The sequence below is a fragment of the Cucurbita pepo genome, chromosome LG07 (genome assembly GCF_002806865.2).
Source record: "Cucurbita pepo subsp. pepo cultivar mu-cu-16 chromosome LG07, ASM280686v2, whole genome shotgun sequence".
NCBI classification, from domain to species: Eukaryota; Viridiplantae; Streptophyta; class Magnoliopsida; order Cucurbitales; family Cucurbitaceae; genus Cucurbita; species Cucurbita pepo.
In genome coordinates this window covers 111012-129138 of record NC_036644.1, presented here as the reverse complement: position 1 = coordinate 129138, position 18127 = coordinate 111012, and the positions used below count along the sequence as shown (strand labels likewise).

The window sequence follows — 18127 nt, the reverse complement described above, 5'->3', positions numbered from 1 at the left end:
CTCCTCCCTCCTCCACGTGTTTCATCTAACTTCAGTTGATTCATTGTATACCAACCCTTCATCATTTTCAACTTTATTCCTTCTTAACTTCAATATATCTTTTCAAATTCCAATACTTTATTTATTATTAATGATGTAATGTTTCCTTACACATAACAAATGTAATGTCTAAACTGCTGATATTGATATTATACTAAAAATGGTGAATCAAAATTTACAATTATATTAGTTGTAATGATGAAGGGGATGTGATATAACAAAAACAAAAACAAGAATTGTGTCAAGGACACCTCTGGCTTCGGCCAGGTCCACCGTAGTAAAAGTAGTTGCCCCAATCGGTGTTCATCCCTGCTTCAATATCGTAGCACTCCGGATGATCCGCCAATACCATCAGGTTTGTTAATGGAACCAAGCTGTTGTCCCAATCCACCACCTGCAGGTTCCGGAAGTAGGAAGCTTTTCCGAATCCCTCCCCGCCGAAATGCCCACTCCCCATCTCCGTGCTGCTGTGGAATCCGGAGGGGCATGAATTCACCACCTCTCCCCCGAACTGCACCATGGTTGCATGCTGTTGCAGATGCGTGAATAAGAAGGACGGCCAGTATCCCACCAGTACCCCCGCTCCAAATTCCAGCCACCAGTTTCCATGCTTTGGGTCCTACACCCCCAAAATGTTAATCAAATGCCTAACAAATTGGGACAACTACCTTAGCATCATTATGTCCAATCCCACCTTCCAAACCATCAAGCTGATGTCGAATTGACCGCCATCCAACGAAGACGTCGGAGATATTGTAGCCCCAATGGCCACTTTGTTATTTGTTTGGACAAACCCCGAGCATAGCAGATTGTAACATCCGGTTGCTTGGTATGCGTCCGACTGTTGCAATTCATCTCAATGTCAAATCTCAACCCCACGATTCTTTTTTGCGTAAATGAACAAGAATGCAACACAAAACCTAGCCTTTTGTTGGGTATCTCACCGTCCAGTAAGTAAAGAATCTTGGGTAATTGTCTCCGTACAGTTCTGGACTAACCTGCGGATCCAAAATTTCAAAACCATCGGTATCAATCCTTTAAATGGAAAAAGAGCATAGTATGGCACTTTAGTCACATGCTTTGTCGGCCCAATCTTTAGCTAACTGAGATGAAGACAAAGTAAGATGAGGGAGGGAGAAGTTAAGGACTTAAGACACAGACATGCCTGCCAACCGGCTTCGAGGGTGTTGAGATCGTCGCCAAAAGAGCCGGAGATGACCCACATTTGCGATAAGCTGAATTCATACTGATCGGCGACTCGAGGTGCCCACACGTTGATGCTTGCTTTTGCACCGAAGTAGTGATTGCCGGTCACATACCCCACAGCGTGCTGGAAAAAGAACCAAAAGTTGAAAAAGAACAAAGGACATTTGTCAGAGAAAGAACGAGAGTTTGATGTTCAAAGATGAAGAAATTGACAAGGATTCTTGTAATTTTGTTGGAAATGGTACCTCATGCCCGTCGCTGCTTGTTTCTCTCCTAACCCATCTTTTTACTTTTCTTCCAAACATCTGAAAAGAGGTAGCTCTGAGTATGTCTTCCTCCGTTGTTCTTCTTATTGGAACTGTTCCTTCCGGGCAAGTTTCCCCATTCATGCTCCATAATTGGAAGCTTCCTATCTCCGTCCTAGGCGGCTTATGTCCTTCTGGTCTCTCTGGTGGATCCTGCAAATTTAGACACAACATTACATTCACATTCACTTTCCTTTCAAGGCTGAACCAGTTGAACTTTGAATTTGGGTGGCAATGGAAGTAAGCGGTTACCAAGGGTTTTTGGGCCTTCAAGTTTGGATGGTCAAATGCTGGTTGGTGGTGAGATAAAACACAATCAATGAGATCCCCGTCAGGACTCTGCATTCCCAAAACAAAAGCGTCCTGTTTTTTTAGTGAACAGAGGAGGAAGTGAAACAGAGTAGTGTATTAAGCTATTAGTAACCTGAATTGTGTGGACTGCAGGCTTGTTGACCTTATCCAGATGAGCCCTTATCATCTTCAACTTGTTGAATTCCTGTTGGGGATGGAAAGTCTGGTTGGTGGCAGGAATATGAGACGAGTATACCGGAGTTACTGGGAAAGCAAGAAGAAGCAAAAGCAGCGGCACAAGAATGGCAATGGTCTGGGGAGTGTTGAAGAAGCAGGCGGAGGCCATGCTTAGGCGGAGTGTTAAGTGTTGGAAGGGTGTTTCATGTCCATAGAAATGCAGGGCCCGGCATTGTTGTTGAGAGAAGGCCAAAGGATGATCCTTTAAGCATAGTGAAAGATATGGGGAGAGGTTGTTTGGTTTATGAGGAGGAGGCGCTGGGGAAGGGGGTTGAAGAAAGTGGTTTAATAAGGGAGATTAGAAAAAGGGATGAAGAAATTAAGTAGTTGGCTGGGGTAGTGATGGAAATCATGCTGGATTCTCCTTTTTTTCTTTTTCTTTTTTACTTTAAACAGAGAGAGTGTATGTGTGTTCCCAGTCTCCAGTACAAGGCCTGGAACTTTAGCTTTCTTGTGCGTAAGATGATTAATATGTGTTGTTGTTATTCCTTACTTTGGTTCTGAGGGCAGAAGGGAATTGCACTCCCATTCTGTGGGCTCCAAAGTTGTTTCCTAGATGTTCTTTCTGTCACCACCTTCTTTATTACATCCCAAATCCTTCCTTAAACCCCTCCTAACCAACTATATCTCAATCCATGTATTTGGGAGCGACAAAAACGACAGTGTGTTCGGACTGTAAGTTGTTGTCAGAATTGTCCCAAATGAGTAATGTATGTATGTATGTATGTATGTCACATCCGAATGGTAGGTTTTGTCGAATATGAATGAAGAAAAAGCATAGGGAAGAGGATAGAAAAGAGAGAGAATTAAAAGAAAAGAAACGGCAGAAGGGGAAAAACCAGGCCACTTCTGCATGCTCTATCCCCACCTTTTCTTATTAATGAAAACTAGAATTTAAAATAAATAAATAAATAAAAACTAAAACTAAAACTAAAACTATTCCAAACAAATGTTTCAGCGAACGCCAATCAAACTAGACAAGTACAAACAGTTGGTGGCCATTTGGCGGAGTGTAAGGTTTGTTCGGGTTACGGGAGAAGTGCCGCCTCTCTCGGCCACCGCATCGTCGCAGGTGACGTAGCCGGTCAAAGCTGCAGAGAGGTTGATGTTGAGGGTAGGTTTGTCTCCGGTTTTGAGGGTCGAAAGGCAAGTCTTGAGGTTGCCGAAGGCGTCTTTGTATGTCTCGGAGCATACCTCCATGCCCGGTGACTTCCTCAGCCTCTTGGCTGTAGTCCTCGCCATTTTTGTTTGCAACATCAACTGCCTGATCGCGGATTCTAAGGCTACAGATGGCTTACTCAGACCCTTCACCACAGATCGACACAAAACCGGGTACTCTGCCTTTCCGCACAGGTCTCCCATATTCGGATCCAGATTCAGACTCAGAAGCTCTCGCTCCTGCTCCTGCCCCTGCCCCTGCCCGCCCTCCCACATACCCGCCATGGCTACCAACAACAAGCAACCACACCAAAAATGGCTTCGGAAACTCATTCTTTTTATTATTTTTTTATGATTATTTTTTATCTTAAAAAGCAAAAGACAAGCTCAATCCCTGCAATCCGAGGCGTGTGTGTGTGTGTGTGTGTGTGTGTGTGTGTCTGCGCCTGGACTCCAAGACACAGGGAGGTAGTATTTCTTGAATTGAAAAGATGGGTTTGCATTGGTGATTACAGAACCGTATTATTATATACTGAATTTGATTGGTGTGTTTTGTTTGGTCTAAAACTGTAACAGATAGTTTGGTTTCGTGAGTCTTACCCTTCAGTGTAGCGATTGCTTGGCATCCCATGCGTTGCGTATGCACTTCCTATCCCAACCAACCGCTTCTGTATGGTACACTCCTTTTTTGTCGCTTTTACTAATTAAAATTATGTATAACCATTTTTTGATGTGCATGTTATAGTTTTGGTTTAGTTGTAGCAATAGCAATAGCAATAGCAATAGGATAATTGTAGAATGATTTTTGCAATATCTTGAAGTGGAAAAAGTGTTATAACATAGAAATAGTTGTTATAGTTTAACTCAAAAAGTTGAGATGTTATGTTGCTATGTATTATGCATTAAATAATTGGGGATACACAGTATGAATCGAAAATGTTCCCTCTTTATTCCAATCACAATCTTATTTGTTTGAAGTTTGAGCATCAGTTTATGCGGAATTGGGTTTGAGATAGTAACATCCAAGTTGGTATAAACGCATATTCACTCCAATAATTGTTTTTGGGGGAGCTCTGGATTCACCCTATTGGCATATGTCTGGTACTCATTCTCATCCATCTTCTTCTTCTTCTTCTTTTTTCTTTATATTTATGAAATTTCGCCATTTCCATCATTTTCTACTCATTCTAATTCTCATCATTTGTATTATTACTCCTTTGAATGCTCCATCAGTGGTGGGTTTGGGGCCTCACCATTCCATTACAGTGCCTGTGTTTTCATTAGTCTGCGCATCCAACTTTTAACTGAACAATTTTTTAATCATTTCTGTTCTTATATTTCTTTTTTGTTTATATTACTCTTCCTTCTATGAATCTTGTGTTAATCTTGAACGATATTTTAGAGGAGGAAGAATGAAGGGAATTATGGAGTATTGATCCAACCCACCTCTACTGCCCCACTAAGACTTGGAGGTGAAGCCACAATTAAGTGGTTGATTCAATGATCACAATTCCTTCATTTCCTTTTCTTTTTTTCTTTTTTTATTGCGCACAACGCGTCTCCTTTTAATCACATAATCTTTTTCTTTTCTTTTTTCTTCCCTTTATTGTATTTGGTTTATTATTATTTTTTTTATAAAAAAAATACTGTTTTTTTTTCCACTCTGAAAAGAGAATCTATTGACTTGAAACCGAGTTGAGTTGACTTCCACAGAATACCATAAAGAACAGTAAAGAATATGAATATTTGGAACCAAACAAACTTGGTAACACATAAGACAGATATCATGTTTGGTTTCTTTTCCATTTTGAAGTGCTCACATGATATGATATGATATGAATATGGGCGTTTCTGTTTTTTGTTCTCTTCCCTTCTACATATACTATATAATTCTCACGTCTCTTTATCTCTTCTTGCTGCATATACAATACTTCCTTTGAATTCGTAGCACACACACAAAAGGAAGCTGCCAATGAACACTGCATCGCCACTTCTTCCCACATATGGCTTCTTCATCATTTTCATCACCGCTCTTTTCTTGCTTCAGACCACGTCCACACTGGCCAACCCCAGATCCCAAACGGTGAACATACTTTGTTCCACCGTGTTAGAGCATAATACAACGGCTTTTGTGCCAAACTTCGTTGCCACCATGCAAATAATCAGCGATCAAATGCGAACTGGTGGCTTTGGAGTGGCACTGGCAGGGAAAGGGCCGGACGCCAACTACGGCCTCGCTCAATGTTACGGAGATTTGTCGCTGATGGATTGTGTGTTATGTTATGCCGAAGCTCGTACTGTCCTGCCTCAGTGCTTTCCTTTCAATGGTGGCCGAATTTTCCTGGATGGCTGCTTCATGAGGGCTGAGAACTACAGCTTTTATAACGAATATAAGGGGCCTCTGGACAGGGCTGTGTGCGGCAACACCTCCATTACTACCAACTCCCTTTTTGGACAGTCGGCCAGGCAGGCTGTGGGCCGAGCAGTTGACATTGCACCCAACAATGGAGGGTATGCCAGAGTTGAAGTGCCTGTCCCTGGAACCTCCAATCTCTCGGTCTACCTGTTGGCTCAGTGCTGGAAGAATTTGAAACGCAGCTCCTGCACTTCCTGTTTGCAAAACGCCTCTGCTTCTATCCTCAAATGCTTGCCTCAGTCCGAAGCAAGGGCCCTCAACACTGGCTGCTTCATCAGATACTCTAGCGTTGACTTCCTAAATAGGGAAGCTCGAGCTGCAAGGTTCAGAGGTATGAATGAAAATTGGTGTTGTATTATACGCCACCACTACTAGCTTCTTACTTGAATTTACTATGGACGATCTCTGCAGGTAACATTATAGCAATTGTAATCTCAGTGGTAAGCTCGATTGCTGTTTTGGTCGCTGGTGTGTTGATTGGAATCTACATCTTGAATAACAGATATGTAAAGATGAAACGAAAAGGTATATTTAAAACAGCGCCTTTCTACTTGTTGAAAATAAGTTCTTTGTTTCTACTTGATGTTCACTTGATTGCCATATGTATTGAAAGGTTCAAATGATGCAAACAAGATGGTGAAAACACTCAACAATAGCAGCTTGAATTTCAAGTACTCTACCCTTGAAAAGGCAACAGAATGTTTTGCTGAGGCTAACATGCTTGGACAAGGAGGATTTGGCACTGTTTATAAGGCCAGTCTTCTTATTGTTACCTTCAAACATGCAATTAGCTTAATAAGCTCAAACACTGAGATTTCATCATCCCTTCCTTCCTCTTCTGTCTATGTTGATGCAGGGAGTTCTGTCGGACGGAAGAGAGATAGCTGTGAAGAGGCTTTTCTTCAATAACAAACATAGAGCAGCAGACTTCTACAATGAAGTGAACATAATTAGTAGTGTGGAGCACAAAAATTTAGTAAGGTTGCTTGGCTGTAGTTGTTCTGGACCTGAAAGTCTACTCGTCTATGAATTCCTTCCCAACAAGAGCCTCGACCGCTTCATTTTTGGTAAACGCTGACATGTTCATTTCATTAAACATCCACTTGAACCATTGTTTATAAACACCTCTTCTGATTAGTTTCAAAACCATACAGATCGAGACAGAGGCAGATCACTCAATTGGGAGAAGAGATTTGATATTATCGTGGGAACAGTTGAAGGTTTGGCTTACCTGCACGAGAACTCGAAAACCAAGATCATTCACCGAGACATCAAGGCTAGTAACATCTTGCTTGACTCAAAGTTTCGAGCTAAAATTGCTGATTTTGGATTGGCTAGATCCTTTGAAGAAGATGTGAGCCACATCAGCACTGCCATTGCCGGAACCTTGTACGTAATTTCTCTTGAATAACAAGGAATAAGTATCAAATTAAACAACACAAAACAAAAGTGATTTAACATTTGTTGTTGCTTCTACTGTTCGTGAATCCACAGGGGGTATATGGCGCCAGAGTACTTGGCTCATGGCCAGCTAACAGAAAAGGCTGATGTCTACAGTTTTGGGGTGGTTTTGCTGGAGACCATCACTGGGATACAGAACAGTAGGAGCAAAACCTCGGACTACTTGGAAAGCATAGTACTCATTGTAAGTAGCTCTTCTTCTGTTCGTTGTTTCATGGTAGTTCTATATTACGAAGAAAGAAAGAAAGGAGAGTGATAAATATGATTGATGTGGGGAAACAGACATGGAAGCATTTTGAATCGGGAACAGTGGAAGGGATATACGACCCGAACCTGATGGTTGATGAGAAGGAGGGAGGTGGGAGCATAAAAGAGGAGATATTGAGAGTGGTGCACATAGGACTTCTGTGCACTCAGGAGACTGCATCACTGCGACCCACAATGTCAAAGGTACTGCAGATGCTGATGAAGAAGGAAGACAAACTTCCAGCGCCGACCAACCCGCCTTTCATGGACGAGAGGACAATGGAACTGAACGACACCAGCGACGCCCCGTCCCAGTACAACGTCACGGAAGGTTCTTCCACGGCTGCGAGCGTCACCCATAGTTCATTCCATCCCAGGTAATTGTAATTGTAGTTGTAATTGTAATTGTAAAAACTGGAAAGGAAATAGAGCTCGGTTGATGAAGAAATGTGTAGACGTGGTGAAGGAGGAAGTGGGGTTTGCTATATTTGTGTACACTAATACTGCGTATAATCCAATTATCAGACTGAAAGTATTCAGTCCTACAATTACAATCCCAATCCCTCCTCACTCATCTCGGTGGTACCCAAATTAAGGTAGCAAATGACTTCTTTTCATATTCTAGAACATCCCCAGACTTCTGGCTTCAATATTTTGCCTTTTCTTGACGGCAATGCAAAGTGAGCCACAGACAGGGGAACCCATTTCTTTTAACTATTCTCGACGACTCTTAACAATGAAAGATCAGATTTTTGTGGAGGGAACTAAAAATCATCAACCGTCAACAAGATAATTGTTCAGCCGCCGTTATTGAATTTTCTAAGGCTGACTGAACAGAAGATGTTGAAATAGATACGGTCAGCGACTCGGTCTATTTTAAACGGAAAACGCCACACTCGCTTTCTCCTTCTCCTCCTCCTCCTCCTCCTCCTTCCGGACCTTGACTTCTTGTCAATTACTACCATCCACTCCTATTACATCGCTTCTCATTTTCAACAGACATATTTTAAACTTGTATATTTCGTAGCCCCCTTTCGCGCAAACTGTCACCCATTCCGCAGCTTCCCGACCTTCTTCGTCGTCGGCGGCGGCAGCAGCCTCCTTATTCAGAATCAAGCAGACAAACGGAACCCCAGATTCAATGGCGATCCAGCTTGTTTATGCTTGCAAATATGTCCTATTTTCGGTCCTCGCTCTTCTTCTGCTACACCTAACTTCGGCTGTGGGAAAGCCAAGAGATCAAACTGTGAAAGTGATTTGCGGGAAAGAACTAGAGCACAACACCACGGCGTACGTTCCAAATTTTTTTGGCTCAATGGAAAAAGTAAGACAACAAATCACAACTTCGGGATTTGGAACGGCGGGTACAGGAATAGGACCTGATGCCAGCTATGGGCTTGCCCAATGCCATGAAGATCTCTCATCCCACGAATGTGTGCTGTGTCATTCTCAAGCACGTACGGTGCTTCCCCAGTGCTTCCCTTTCAACGGTGGCCGTGCATTCATCGATGGCTGCTTCTTGAGGTTCGAAAACTATAGCTTTTTTGACGAATACAAAGGACCCGAAGACACTGCAGTTTGCGGGAACCTGACCCAAAATGACCCCAACTATAGACAAGCAGCCAGGGATGCGGTGATGCAAGTGGTCAACGGTGCACCAGGCAACAAAGGCTTTGCAAAAGCTCAAGTGGCTGTGGCCGGGATGGCGAAGGAGTCTGCCGTTTATGCTCTGGGTCAGTGCTGGAGAAGTTTGAGCCACAGCTCTTGCAGCTCGTGTTTGAAAATTGCTTCTGCCTCGATGCTGCAGCAGTGTTTACCTCGATTGGAAGGGCGAGCGTTGTACACAGGCTGCTTCATGAGATACTCAAACACAGACTTTCTCAATAAGGACATCAAAGATAGTTCCAAAGGTAAAACTGATCCTTTCTCAATAAGGACATCAGAGATATACTCAAACACAGCCTTTCTCAAAATTGCCTGATAAATTGCAACCATGCTTTGTCTGTAGGTGGGACAATAACTGCGGGGATCATCATTTCAATTTTGAGTTCTGTTGTTGTTATGATAATCGTAGCGGTGATCGGTACTTTTATCTGGAGGCGCAGATACGTTCAAAATAAAAGGAAAGGTAAGATATGAAGTCTGAAGGTTTCGTCGTGGTGACCACTCCTTGGGGAGATTAACTGACAATTCTTTTTCTTCAAATGCTATGTTTTACACGTTAGGAGGTTCAGCTGATGTGAAGAAGTTGGCGAAAACTCTTCAAGATAGTAATTTGAACTTCAAGTACTCAACCCTTGAAAAAGCTACCAACAATTTCAGCCTCGATAACAAGATTGGACAAGGGGGGTTTGGCTCTGTTTATAAGGTAGTTGTTCTTCCTCTCCATCTTGACAGGACCTGCAATCTCCAATTATGACTAACAACACATCATTTACTATTCATTCCCATGCATCGCAGGGAACTCTACCTGATGGAAGAGAGATTGCTGTCAAGAGATTCTTCTTTGATAACAGACATAGAGCAGCAGATTTCTTCAATGAAGTCAACATGATCAGCAGTGTCGAACATAAAAATCTGGTTAGGTTGCTTGGATGCAGTTGTTCTGGACCTGAAAGCCTACTTGTTTATGAATTCCTGCCAAACAAGAGTCTCGATCGCTTCATTTTTGGTAGATACTCCAGCGCTCAAAATACTTTTGATTTCAGCAATTCAAAGATTTCCCCTTGACATGCTGCTAAAAAATTTACACAGGTGCCAATAACAGCAAAGCTCTTGATTGGGATAAGAGATATAACATCATCATTGGCACGGTTGAAGGTTTAATATATCTACATGAAAATCCAGAGAACAAAATCATACACAGAGATATAAAGGCCAGTAATATCTTGCTCGATCTAAAGCTTCAAGCAAAAATAGCAGATTTTGGATTAGCAAGGTCTTTCCAAGAGAACAAGAGTCATATTAGCACCGCCATTGCAGGAACTCTGTATGTTTTCTCATAAATAACATTCCTTCCTTTGAACACATCGTTCACTATCTGAAAGCTAAGAGAAGATTTGTAGTGCCATTAACATTTTCCTTCCTTTCTTGTATATCTAACAGAGGATATATGGCTCCGGAGTATCTAGCTTATGGTCAGCTAACAGAAAAGGTCGACGTCTATAGCTTTGGAGTGCTTTTGTTAGAAATAGTTACAGGATTCCAATACAGTGGCATCCAAGTCTCGGGAAATATTGAAAGTCTTGTCACTGCTGTAAGTTCTATGAATCCTTTCCATATCCTTCCTTGAATGTCAAATTCTACTAACAAAAATATGGCATCTCTCTTGCGCTGCCACATGGTAAAATAGATGTGGAGACATTTCCAAGCAGGCACGGTTGAGAGGCTATTTGATTCAAATCTAAATCTTCGGAATCACTACAACAAAAAAGTAAAGGACGAGGTATTGAGAGTGGTGCACATAGGGCTCTTATGCATTCAGGAGGTTCCATCTCTTCGACCAACAATGTCGAAGGTACTACGAATGCTGACCATGGAGGAGGAAGAGCACCTTCCTCCACCCACCAAACCGCCTTTCATGGATGAGATGACCATGGAACTTGATGGCTCATGCAAGGACTCGCAATATTGTTCTATTACAGAGGGCTCTTATTCAACTGCCACAGTCAGCCATAGTTCTTTTCATCCAAGATAACCACCATGAGCTCAGGAACCCTTCCACCTTTCTCACCTAAAGCCCCCAACACAAAAAGATCCCCAAGAATGGGAACTGGCTTGCATTCCTCGTGTCATGGTGTCTCTTATGCACCATAAAGACCAAATGTTCCAAAAGGCCAGTTGAGCAGAATATTAACACATGATTTGATTTTGGGTTCTTCAAGACATTAGCTTCTCAAAACTCCATTATGTATACATCAACCTGATCAAGCTTCAATGTTCATTACCAAGAGTGGTAAAAATAGGCTTTGTACTCTACCGAAAGTGTATAATTCAAAATCTTCATTGTATCAAATCAGGAACATGGTAGAGTTATGATGTCCTTAATAATACCACAGTGATAAACGTATTAGAATCTAAATGATTTCGTTATGAGGCCTACAACTTATTACATTCCTCGTATATGCATGCATACACTGAAAACTCAATAGCATTGACAGGGAGCCGGCAGAACCTTATACATTGATTAGAAACCAAATATGGGGCATCTATTGCAATTATATACTTTTTGTTGCTTAAACTTGCATGAAACAGAGCTCCAATGAAAATGTCACAGAACTTGATGCATAAAAAGACGTGAAGCCACACACCATATTCTCACAAGTCACAAAGAGCTCAGTTCAAGAAATCTGAACTAAGATCAAGAAAAATGAACTAAGACAAAACATGAATATCAATCAACGAGATGCCACTAAATTTCCCATGAGACCTCCACTAATTTCATAATGTCTAGAGGTAGAAAACCCTACTTCTAAAGCAAGTTCTTCCAATTCCTTTCCTGTACAAAAACGAGTTTAGTCAGCGAGTAACACTGAAGGAAGATCCAAAATACATAATTATATTAAAAATAAAAAATAAAAAGTGGAGGCTTTTGTTTACGGAACAACTAATAAAAGTGGTTGTCCGGTCAACTAATAAAAGAGAGAGAGAGAGAGAGAGAGAGCCTGCCTGTTGAAAATTCATTGATGGATTTAGACAGATATTTATAGTCCTCAGCAAGGCCGTAACCAGATGCCACTGGGACTACAATGTTGTTGATCATCCATTCCTTGCATAGAGGAAGTTCATATGAACCAAGCATAAAGAGTAGAGACTCACTAAATTTGAAGTGTGCAGTGTGCACCACATAGCAAAAACGAGCCTTTACATAAAAGTACCTTAATGGCAGCAGTAATCGGTTGTGTAGTCTTGTTAAAGTCGAGAATTGATACCTTACTACCTGGAAAGACCAATTGATTTCGCAATCAAGAAACATGTATGCAAATCCACAATCCAAGAATCCAAGAATCCGAGAAGGAATTAAGAGAGATCATTCGTTGGAGTTGAATCACAGTGATAAATCCACACTCCAAGAACAGAAAATATACAGCAAATGACCTTGTTTCAGTACTCTAAGCATCTCCTCCAAAGCTTTCCGTTTATCCACCACATTCCGCAGACCATAGCCCATTGTAATGGCATCGAAAGTGCCGTCAGAAAATGGCAAATTAAGTGCATCACCTTCCACCCACCTTCATTTTGGCAGCAGCGGTATCAGGTTGATAATTCCACAAGCAATTACAGAAGGCAAAAATTGTAATTCTTACTGCAGCAACAGCCTATGGTCATAGTTCGATTTGTATAAGACAAACACTGAGTGGAGTACAGGCTATCATATTTATTGTTCAAGTTCACCAATGCTTACTCGATGTTGTTATAGCAGGGTCTGGAGAGCGAATTTTGACGGGAAGAAGCAATACTTAGCTGCTCTTGTGAGAAATCAAGACCCGTCACCTGCGAATTAACACCAAAGAATTTGATGATCAGATATCTATGGTCATCAAAATAGGCACATAATCCAACTGGGGTGTTGCCGTCGGGTTACCTTGCCATCGTATCCAACTCTCTCAGATAAGAGGAACGCCAAATCTCCGCTTCCACAGCATATATCCAACACGCAGTCTCCTGCCTTTGCACTGTTCCCAAATGTTCGAAAGCTCAAAAGAAGAGAAGAAGAAGAGATAAGGTAATTCCGCATCAGGAAACGAGAACATTGCATACCCGCTCCACGAGACGGCCATTCGTTTCCAAATACGATGCTGACCCAAACTGAGTAAGTCATTCAACTAAATTCGAAGCAGAAAGAAGAGTAAGGGTTCAAGAGGGGAAAAGTAAATAGGAAAGCATGGAGTGGGTTAGGGAAAAAAAAAAAAAAAAAAAAAAAAAATTCTGCCCCCCCCCCCCGAATCCAACTTATCCAGTTCACGTTTACCAACAATTAGAAAAATAATTAAAAAGAGGGAATAAATGGCGGTTCTCAAGTGCCTTGACCGAGCCTCTGTTTATGTGGCCCTCTGAATAATTTATAAATTATTGAATGAATATATACTTGAATGATTAAAAGAAGAAATCCTTTTTTGCATTACATTAAGAAAACTAATCGCCAAATAAGAAAACAGGGGATTTAGTGGCGAACGCCTTGAATCAACCAAAAGGGCTTTTGCCTTAAATAAGCTTTCTTGCTTTTGTGGTGGAGATGATACCGTAGGATATGGCCATCTGTAGTGAACATTCCACCACTCCACCAGTACTTCCCTTCCCTCTTTAGGCAGCTTTCCTTTCTCCTTCTGCTTTGCGAATTGTAGCTTCAACCTACCAATGTGGCTCCACCATAAGTGTAAGCATTGCCATCATTACAAGATTGGTAAGCTGGAGCAGAATGGTATTGAAGAAGGAGGAAGCTTCATTAAAATGGGTTGAGAGGTGTGATTTATACTAGACCAGCATGTCGCAGTACGCTGCCTATCCGGACACAGATAATGAATTCAATGAATACCACGCAAAGCATGCCCAAATTGAATGGGACACAGATAATGAATTCAATGAATACCACGCAAAGCATGCCCAAATTGAATGAGAGGAGGGACCACAATTACCATGAACTCGTCCAGCTCCGGCAAGCTGGGTACCTCCGGAGGAGCTCCAACCTGACCCCGAAACAAATTAATTGAGTTTATTGTAAAAAATTATTTATGAAGTGTTGTGATTCAACTATTTACCTGGCATGATTTTCCTAAATTATTTTCGAAACTTCATTGTAAAAAATTCAAAAGTATCGTTTTTTAGTAACAAAAATATATAGAATATAAAACATGGAAATGTAGGAACGTGGAAGTAAGGCAAAAGCAATGATAAGCCGGCAGCAGGTGGGCATAGATAAAAATAAACTGTCATTGACTTAGTCAAAGCCCACGATCTCTGTCTCCCCCCAAGCATGCGGGCGGGTGCACTGCTAATGATAAACTTGCGCACCAAATCAGGCTCCTCCACCTGCCCACTGTCACTCTGGCTGCTCCTAGAATCAAACATCACCGTTCTTTTTCTAATATTAATTTGTTCTAGTTTAAGAAAATTAGAAAGAAATATTTGAAATTCTATTATAGAATTACAAGTATGATGCTTGTTCCTCTACATTTGCACGGCAATCTATGAGTCAGCAGCCTGTATTTTCCTCAACAATGGGCAGGCAGGCAGGCATGATCATGTTGCTCAGAACCAACCTAAAACCATTAAACAACCATTTGATACATGCACCTTTACTCCAAAACCCAACAAAAATACACAAATGACAAAAAGAATGGATGGGATACAAAAAAAAAGAAAAAGGAAACGGTGGTGATTTGCAAATGTTGGAGCTTAGTCTCTCCAAAATTTGTTGGCCATCCTTAAGAGAGACACATAAAGCAGCTCGTTCCATGTGTCGGGTACCCCGGGCAAGCACCAATGGCTGCAATCTTGAACTCCCACGCTTGCACGTCTTTCTTCCTCCGTCTTGTATTCCATTCTATAAATGGAAGGGTGCGCATCCTTCCGATAATGAGTCATCCTGGTGATGTTTAAGTAGGACGTCCGCGTTTTCATCTTCCGCATCACATACTCCAGAGCCCTCATTTTCTTTGGGTACTTCCCCAAGTATGCTTCCTTATATATTGGCTCCGTTTCATTGTCGCATTGACCTCCCGAGTTCCACTGCCCACCACTGCCAACGCACACATTTTTCAAGCACACATTTCACATTTTCAAACACACATTTTCAANCCCCCAAGCATGCGGGCGGGTGCACTGCTAATGATAAACTTGCGCACCAAATCAGGCTCCTCCACCTGCCCACTGTCACTCTGGCTGCTCCTAGAATCAAACATCACCGTTCTTTTTCTAATATTAATTTGTTCTAGTTTAAGAAAATTAGAAAGAAATATTTGAAATTCTATTATAGAATTACAAGTATGATGCTTGTTCCTCTACATTTGCACGGCAATCTATGAGTCAGCAGCCTGTATTTTCCTCAACAATGGGCAGGCAGGCAGGCAGGCATGATCATGTTGCTCAGAACCAACCTAAAACCATTAAACAACCATTTGATACATGCACCTTTACTCCAAAACCCAACAAAAATACACAAATGACAAAAAGAATGGATGGGATACAAAAAAAAGAAAAAGGAAACGGTGGTGATTTGCAAATGTTGGAGCTTAGTCTCTCCAAAATTTGTTGGCCATCCTTAAGAGAGACACATAAAGCAGCTCGTTCCATGTGTCGGGTACCCCGGGCAAGCACCAATGGCTGCAATCTTGAACTCCCACGCTTGCACGTCTTTCTTCCTCCGTCTTGTATTCCATTCTATAAATGGAAGGGTGCGCATCCTTCCGATAATGAGTCATCCTGGTGATGTTTAAGTAGGACGTCCGCGTTTTCATCTCCCCCATCACATACTCCAGAGCCCTCATTTTCTTTGGGTACTTCCCCAAGTATGCTTCCTTATATATTGGCTCCGTTTCATTGTCGCATTGACCTCCCGAGTTCCACTGCCCACCACTGCCAACGCACACATTTTTCAAGCACACATTTTTCAAACACACACACACCTCCAATTCTTTGATACATACCTGAAGTGCGAATATGAATACCCTCTGAAGAAAACCAGAGTTCGATTTCCATCAACGTTGTTGTCTATCCATCGACCCCAAGTGGTGAGAGCCCTCTTAAACGCTTCCAACACCTTCAGTCTCGGGTGCAAATGGTTGCCTTCTTGGTAATAGTTTTCCCTGCAAAACAGGAGGGAAACAAAAACACTTCACCACAAAACCCTCAAAACCTTGGATCNCCCAAGTGGTGAGAGCCCTCTTAAACGCTTCCAACACCTTCAGTCTCGGGTGCAAATGGTTGCCTTCTTGGTAATAGTTTTCCCTGCAAAACAGGAGGGAAACAAAAAACACTTCACCACAAAACCCTCAAAACCTTGGATCCAGCCAAGATGATGATCACTACAATACGTACCCCCTAGAGGTTTTCTCATGAGTCCACCAATGGCCTGTATTAAACACTAGAACGTCCGCATCACGGTACATTTCGGTCGTCTCGTCCATTTCATCCAATCTTAATGTCTCCATCGTTTTGTTGTCTCTCTCGAATGTAGATTCCCTAACAAGGAATGGAGAACTAACAAAATCCACGGAACAATTAAAGTCCTGCACATACAGCAAAACAAAAGAAAGATGAGTTGAAAACATCACAAACTGAAGAAACATGGTTTGAAACTTGCCTCAAACCGGAAGGCGTAGAAGCCCTTCTTCTTGAAGTCTGTCCTTCCAGATATCTCATACACTCTTTTCTTGTCGGCAATACTATGACGAAGAATGCACACCAGAGACTCCCACATGTTCCTATTCAATGAGTCCCCAACGAAAACCAGATTTCTTCCCCTCAATAATTCTAGAAAATGTGTTGCGTTCAGACTGAAAGCACCAGAGTTCAAACAAAAGGGATATTAGGAAAGAGGTTTATAAACACAAATGTATTACTGAGGAGAAGCATCGTAAAGGAGAATCATCCTAATTTTTCATTCACTCATTCATTCATTCACCAGACATGGATCATTCTAATCAGCAGAATATCAAGAAGAGCAAGCATATTCATGAAAGTAATTGAAGGACCAGGGCCAGGGCCAGGGCCAGGGGATTCGATTAAAGAAATACCTTGGAATGTTGCACCCATTTGGCTGCCATTTCCATTTGACATATCCATCATCTGGCCTCCTATTAAGATGACAGTCAAAGTCTCTGTCAATGTAAGGGCAAGAACCTGGAGGATAATATGGCTTCGAATCGTCCCTCACCCATTTGCCATCAAAGATGTCACATTCCTCATCGAAGCTGTCATTTGATGCTCCCATCGGTTGAGAGTTGTTGGTAATTTGAATTCTCTCGCTTGAATTTCTTCCTCCATTTCCTTCTGACGCATTCTTGTCGTCAGCATTGGAAGAATGAATATTCTCCTCCTGATATAGAGTAGTATCGTTTTTCAAAGAAATGGAGTTACTCGGGGTTCTCTCTTCATTTTTCTTCCCAGGGCCCAACTTTCCTCGGGGGGAAATGGATCCATTTCCAATTCCCGACCCATTTGGCGGATGGGCATTCAGTTTTAAGCTCCCATTGGTGTTGAGCGTATGATTGGAGGGCGACGCCATTTGGGGAGGAATTGGCTGAACGGGTCGCGTGGGAGCAGCATGGGTCGGGAACTTGGAAGATTTAGAAGTTAAATCAGACGAGGACGGAGATGAAAAGGAGAAACACCAGGAAGAAAAGAGAGAATCAACGGGAGTGGAGCGGTAATAAACGGGGAAGAAATATTTGGCATGANAGACGAGGACGGAGATGAAAAGGAGAAACACCAGGAAGAAAAGAGAGAATCAACGGGAGTGGAGCGGTAATAAACGGGGAAGAAATATTTGCCATGAGAGGATCTATAAAGCAAAAGAAAGCTAAGAAAAATAAGAGAGATGCTAATGCCAAGACCGAATCCAGGGACAACTCGTCTCCTCGGCGACAAAATCTGGTCCGGTAAGCCAAGTTTCCTGGGGTCCATGGCATGGGTGAGGGGGGCGGGGCGTACGTTGAATGGGGGGGGAGGCNGAGAGGATCTATAAAGCAAAAAAAAGCTAAGAAAAATAAGAGAGATGCTAATGCCAAGACCAAATCCAGGGACAACTCGTCTCCTCGGCGACAAAATC

General features: G+C 42.1%; 6 protein-coding genes and 1 long non-coding RNA gene across 15 annotated transcripts; 2 read left to right on the top strand and 5 right to left on the bottom strand.

The window, feature by feature from the left end:
- Positions 1 to 180: 180 nt before the first annotated feature.
- Positions 181 to 2680, bottom strand: LOC111798929. Of its 2 annotated transcripts, XM_023682284.1 has the most exons (7): positions 1975 to 2680; positions 1803 to 1889; positions 1491 to 1703; positions 1205 to 1369; positions 984 to 1037; positions 734 to 880; positions 181 to 658 (listed from the first exon to the last, which is right to left on the bottom strand). In XM_023682284.1, the coding sequence occupies exons 1-7, from the start codon at positions 2185 to 2187 to the stop codon at positions 281 to 283; spliced, it is 1257 nt and encodes a 418-aa protein (XP_023538052.1). In that variant the 5' UTR covers positions 2188 to 2680; the 3' UTR covers positions 181 to 280. The 2 variants fall into 2 exon arrangements, with proteins under 2 accessions (XP_023538052.1, XP_023538051.1); XM_023682283.1 differs by having other exon boundaries at positions 1491 to 1889.
- Positions 2681 to 2979: 299 nt separating this feature from the next.
- LOC111798158 lies at positions 2980 to 3582 on the bottom strand. The gene has a single exon (XM_023681158.1). It carries the CDS (start codon positions 3567 to 3569, stop codon positions 3033 to 3035), a length of 537 nt encoding a protein of 178 aa, XP_023536926.1. The 5' UTR covers positions 3570 to 3582; the 3' UTR covers positions 2980 to 3032.
- A 36-nt stretch (positions 3583 to 3618) lies between these two features.
- LOC111798155 (cysteine-rich receptor-like protein kinase 2) lies at positions 3619 to 7842 on the top strand. 5 transcript variants are annotated; one of them, XM_023681150.1, is made up of 9 exons: positions 3619 to 3704; positions 3813 to 3906; positions 5185 to 5983; positions 6064 to 6177; positions 6266 to 6405; positions 6509 to 6719; positions 6807 to 7041; positions 7147 to 7297; positions 7396 to 7842. In XM_023681150.1, exons 2-9 carry the CDS (start codon positions 3877 to 3879, stop codon positions 7738 to 7740), a joined length of 2025 nt encoding a protein of 674 aa, XP_023536918.1. In that variant the 5' UTR covers positions 3619 to 3704; positions 3813 to 3876; the 3' UTR covers positions 7741 to 7842. The 5 variants fall into 5 exon arrangements, with proteins under 5 accessions (XP_023536918.1, XP_023536922.1, XP_023536919.1 ...); XM_023681154.1 differs by lacking the exon at positions 3619 to 3704 and having other exon boundaries at positions 3779 to 3906; positions 5284 to 5983; XM_023681151.1 differs by lacking the exon at positions 3619 to 3704 and having other exon boundaries at positions 3827 to 3911.
- Positions 5838 to 7578, bottom strand: LOC111798159. Of its 4 annotated transcripts, none has more exons than XR_002815665.1 (6): positions 7447 to 7578; positions 6884 to 7336; positions 6660 to 6782; positions 6426 to 6579; positions 6036 to 6142; positions 5838 to 5968 (listed from the first exon to the last, which is right to left on the bottom strand). It is a non-coding gene; the product is annotated as an uncharacterized LOC111798159 (long non-coding RNA). The 4 variants fall into 4 exon arrangements; XR_002815667.1 differs by having other exon boundaries at positions 6660 to 6726; XR_002815666.1 differs by having other exon boundaries at positions 6426 to 6582; positions 6660 to 7336.
- A 290-nt stretch (positions 7843 to 8132) lies between the features above and the next one.
- Positions 8133 to 11440, top strand: LOC111798156 (cysteine-rich receptor-like protein kinase 2). The gene is made up of 7 exons (XM_023681156.1): positions 8133 to 9269; positions 9368 to 9487; positions 9585 to 9727; positions 9820 to 10030; positions 10114 to 10348; positions 10465 to 10615; positions 10712 to 11440. Exons 1-7 carry the CDS (start codon positions 8501 to 8503, stop codon positions 11054 to 11056), a joined length of 1974 nt encoding a protein of 657 aa, XP_023536924.1. The 5' UTR covers positions 8133 to 8500; the 3' UTR covers positions 11057 to 11440.
- A 101-nt stretch (positions 11441 to 11541) lies between these two features.
- Positions 11542 to 13284, bottom strand: LOC111798157 (2-phytyl-1,4-beta-naphthoquinone methyltransferase, chloroplastic-like). Its single transcript, XM_023681157.1, has 7 exons — positions 13120 to 13284; positions 12944 to 13034; positions 12764 to 12852; positions 12457 to 12590; positions 12237 to 12298; positions 12028 to 12127; positions 11542 to 11857 (listed from the first exon to the last, which is right to left on the bottom strand). The coding sequence occupies exons 1-7, from the start codon at positions 13137 to 13139 to the stop codon at positions 11757 to 11759; spliced, it is 597 nt and encodes a 198-aa protein (XP_023536925.1). The 5' UTR covers positions 13140 to 13284; the 3' UTR covers positions 11542 to 11756.
- Positions 13285 to 15438: 2154 nt separating this feature from the next.
- On the bottom strand, positions 15439 to 18010 carry LOC111798326 (protein trichome birefringence-like 2). The gene is made up of 6 exons (XM_023681396.1): positions 17757 to 18010; positions 17094 to 17658; positions 16661 to 16853; positions 16396 to 16586; positions 16005 to 16163; positions 15439 to 15933 (listed from the first exon to the last, which is right to left on the bottom strand). Exons 1-6 carry the CDS (start codon positions 17980 to 17982, stop codon positions 15591 to 15593), a joined length of 1677 nt encoding a protein of 558 aa, XP_023537164.1. The 5' UTR covers positions 17983 to 18010; the 3' UTR covers positions 15439 to 15590.
- Positions 18011 to 18127: the final 117 nt, after the last annotated feature.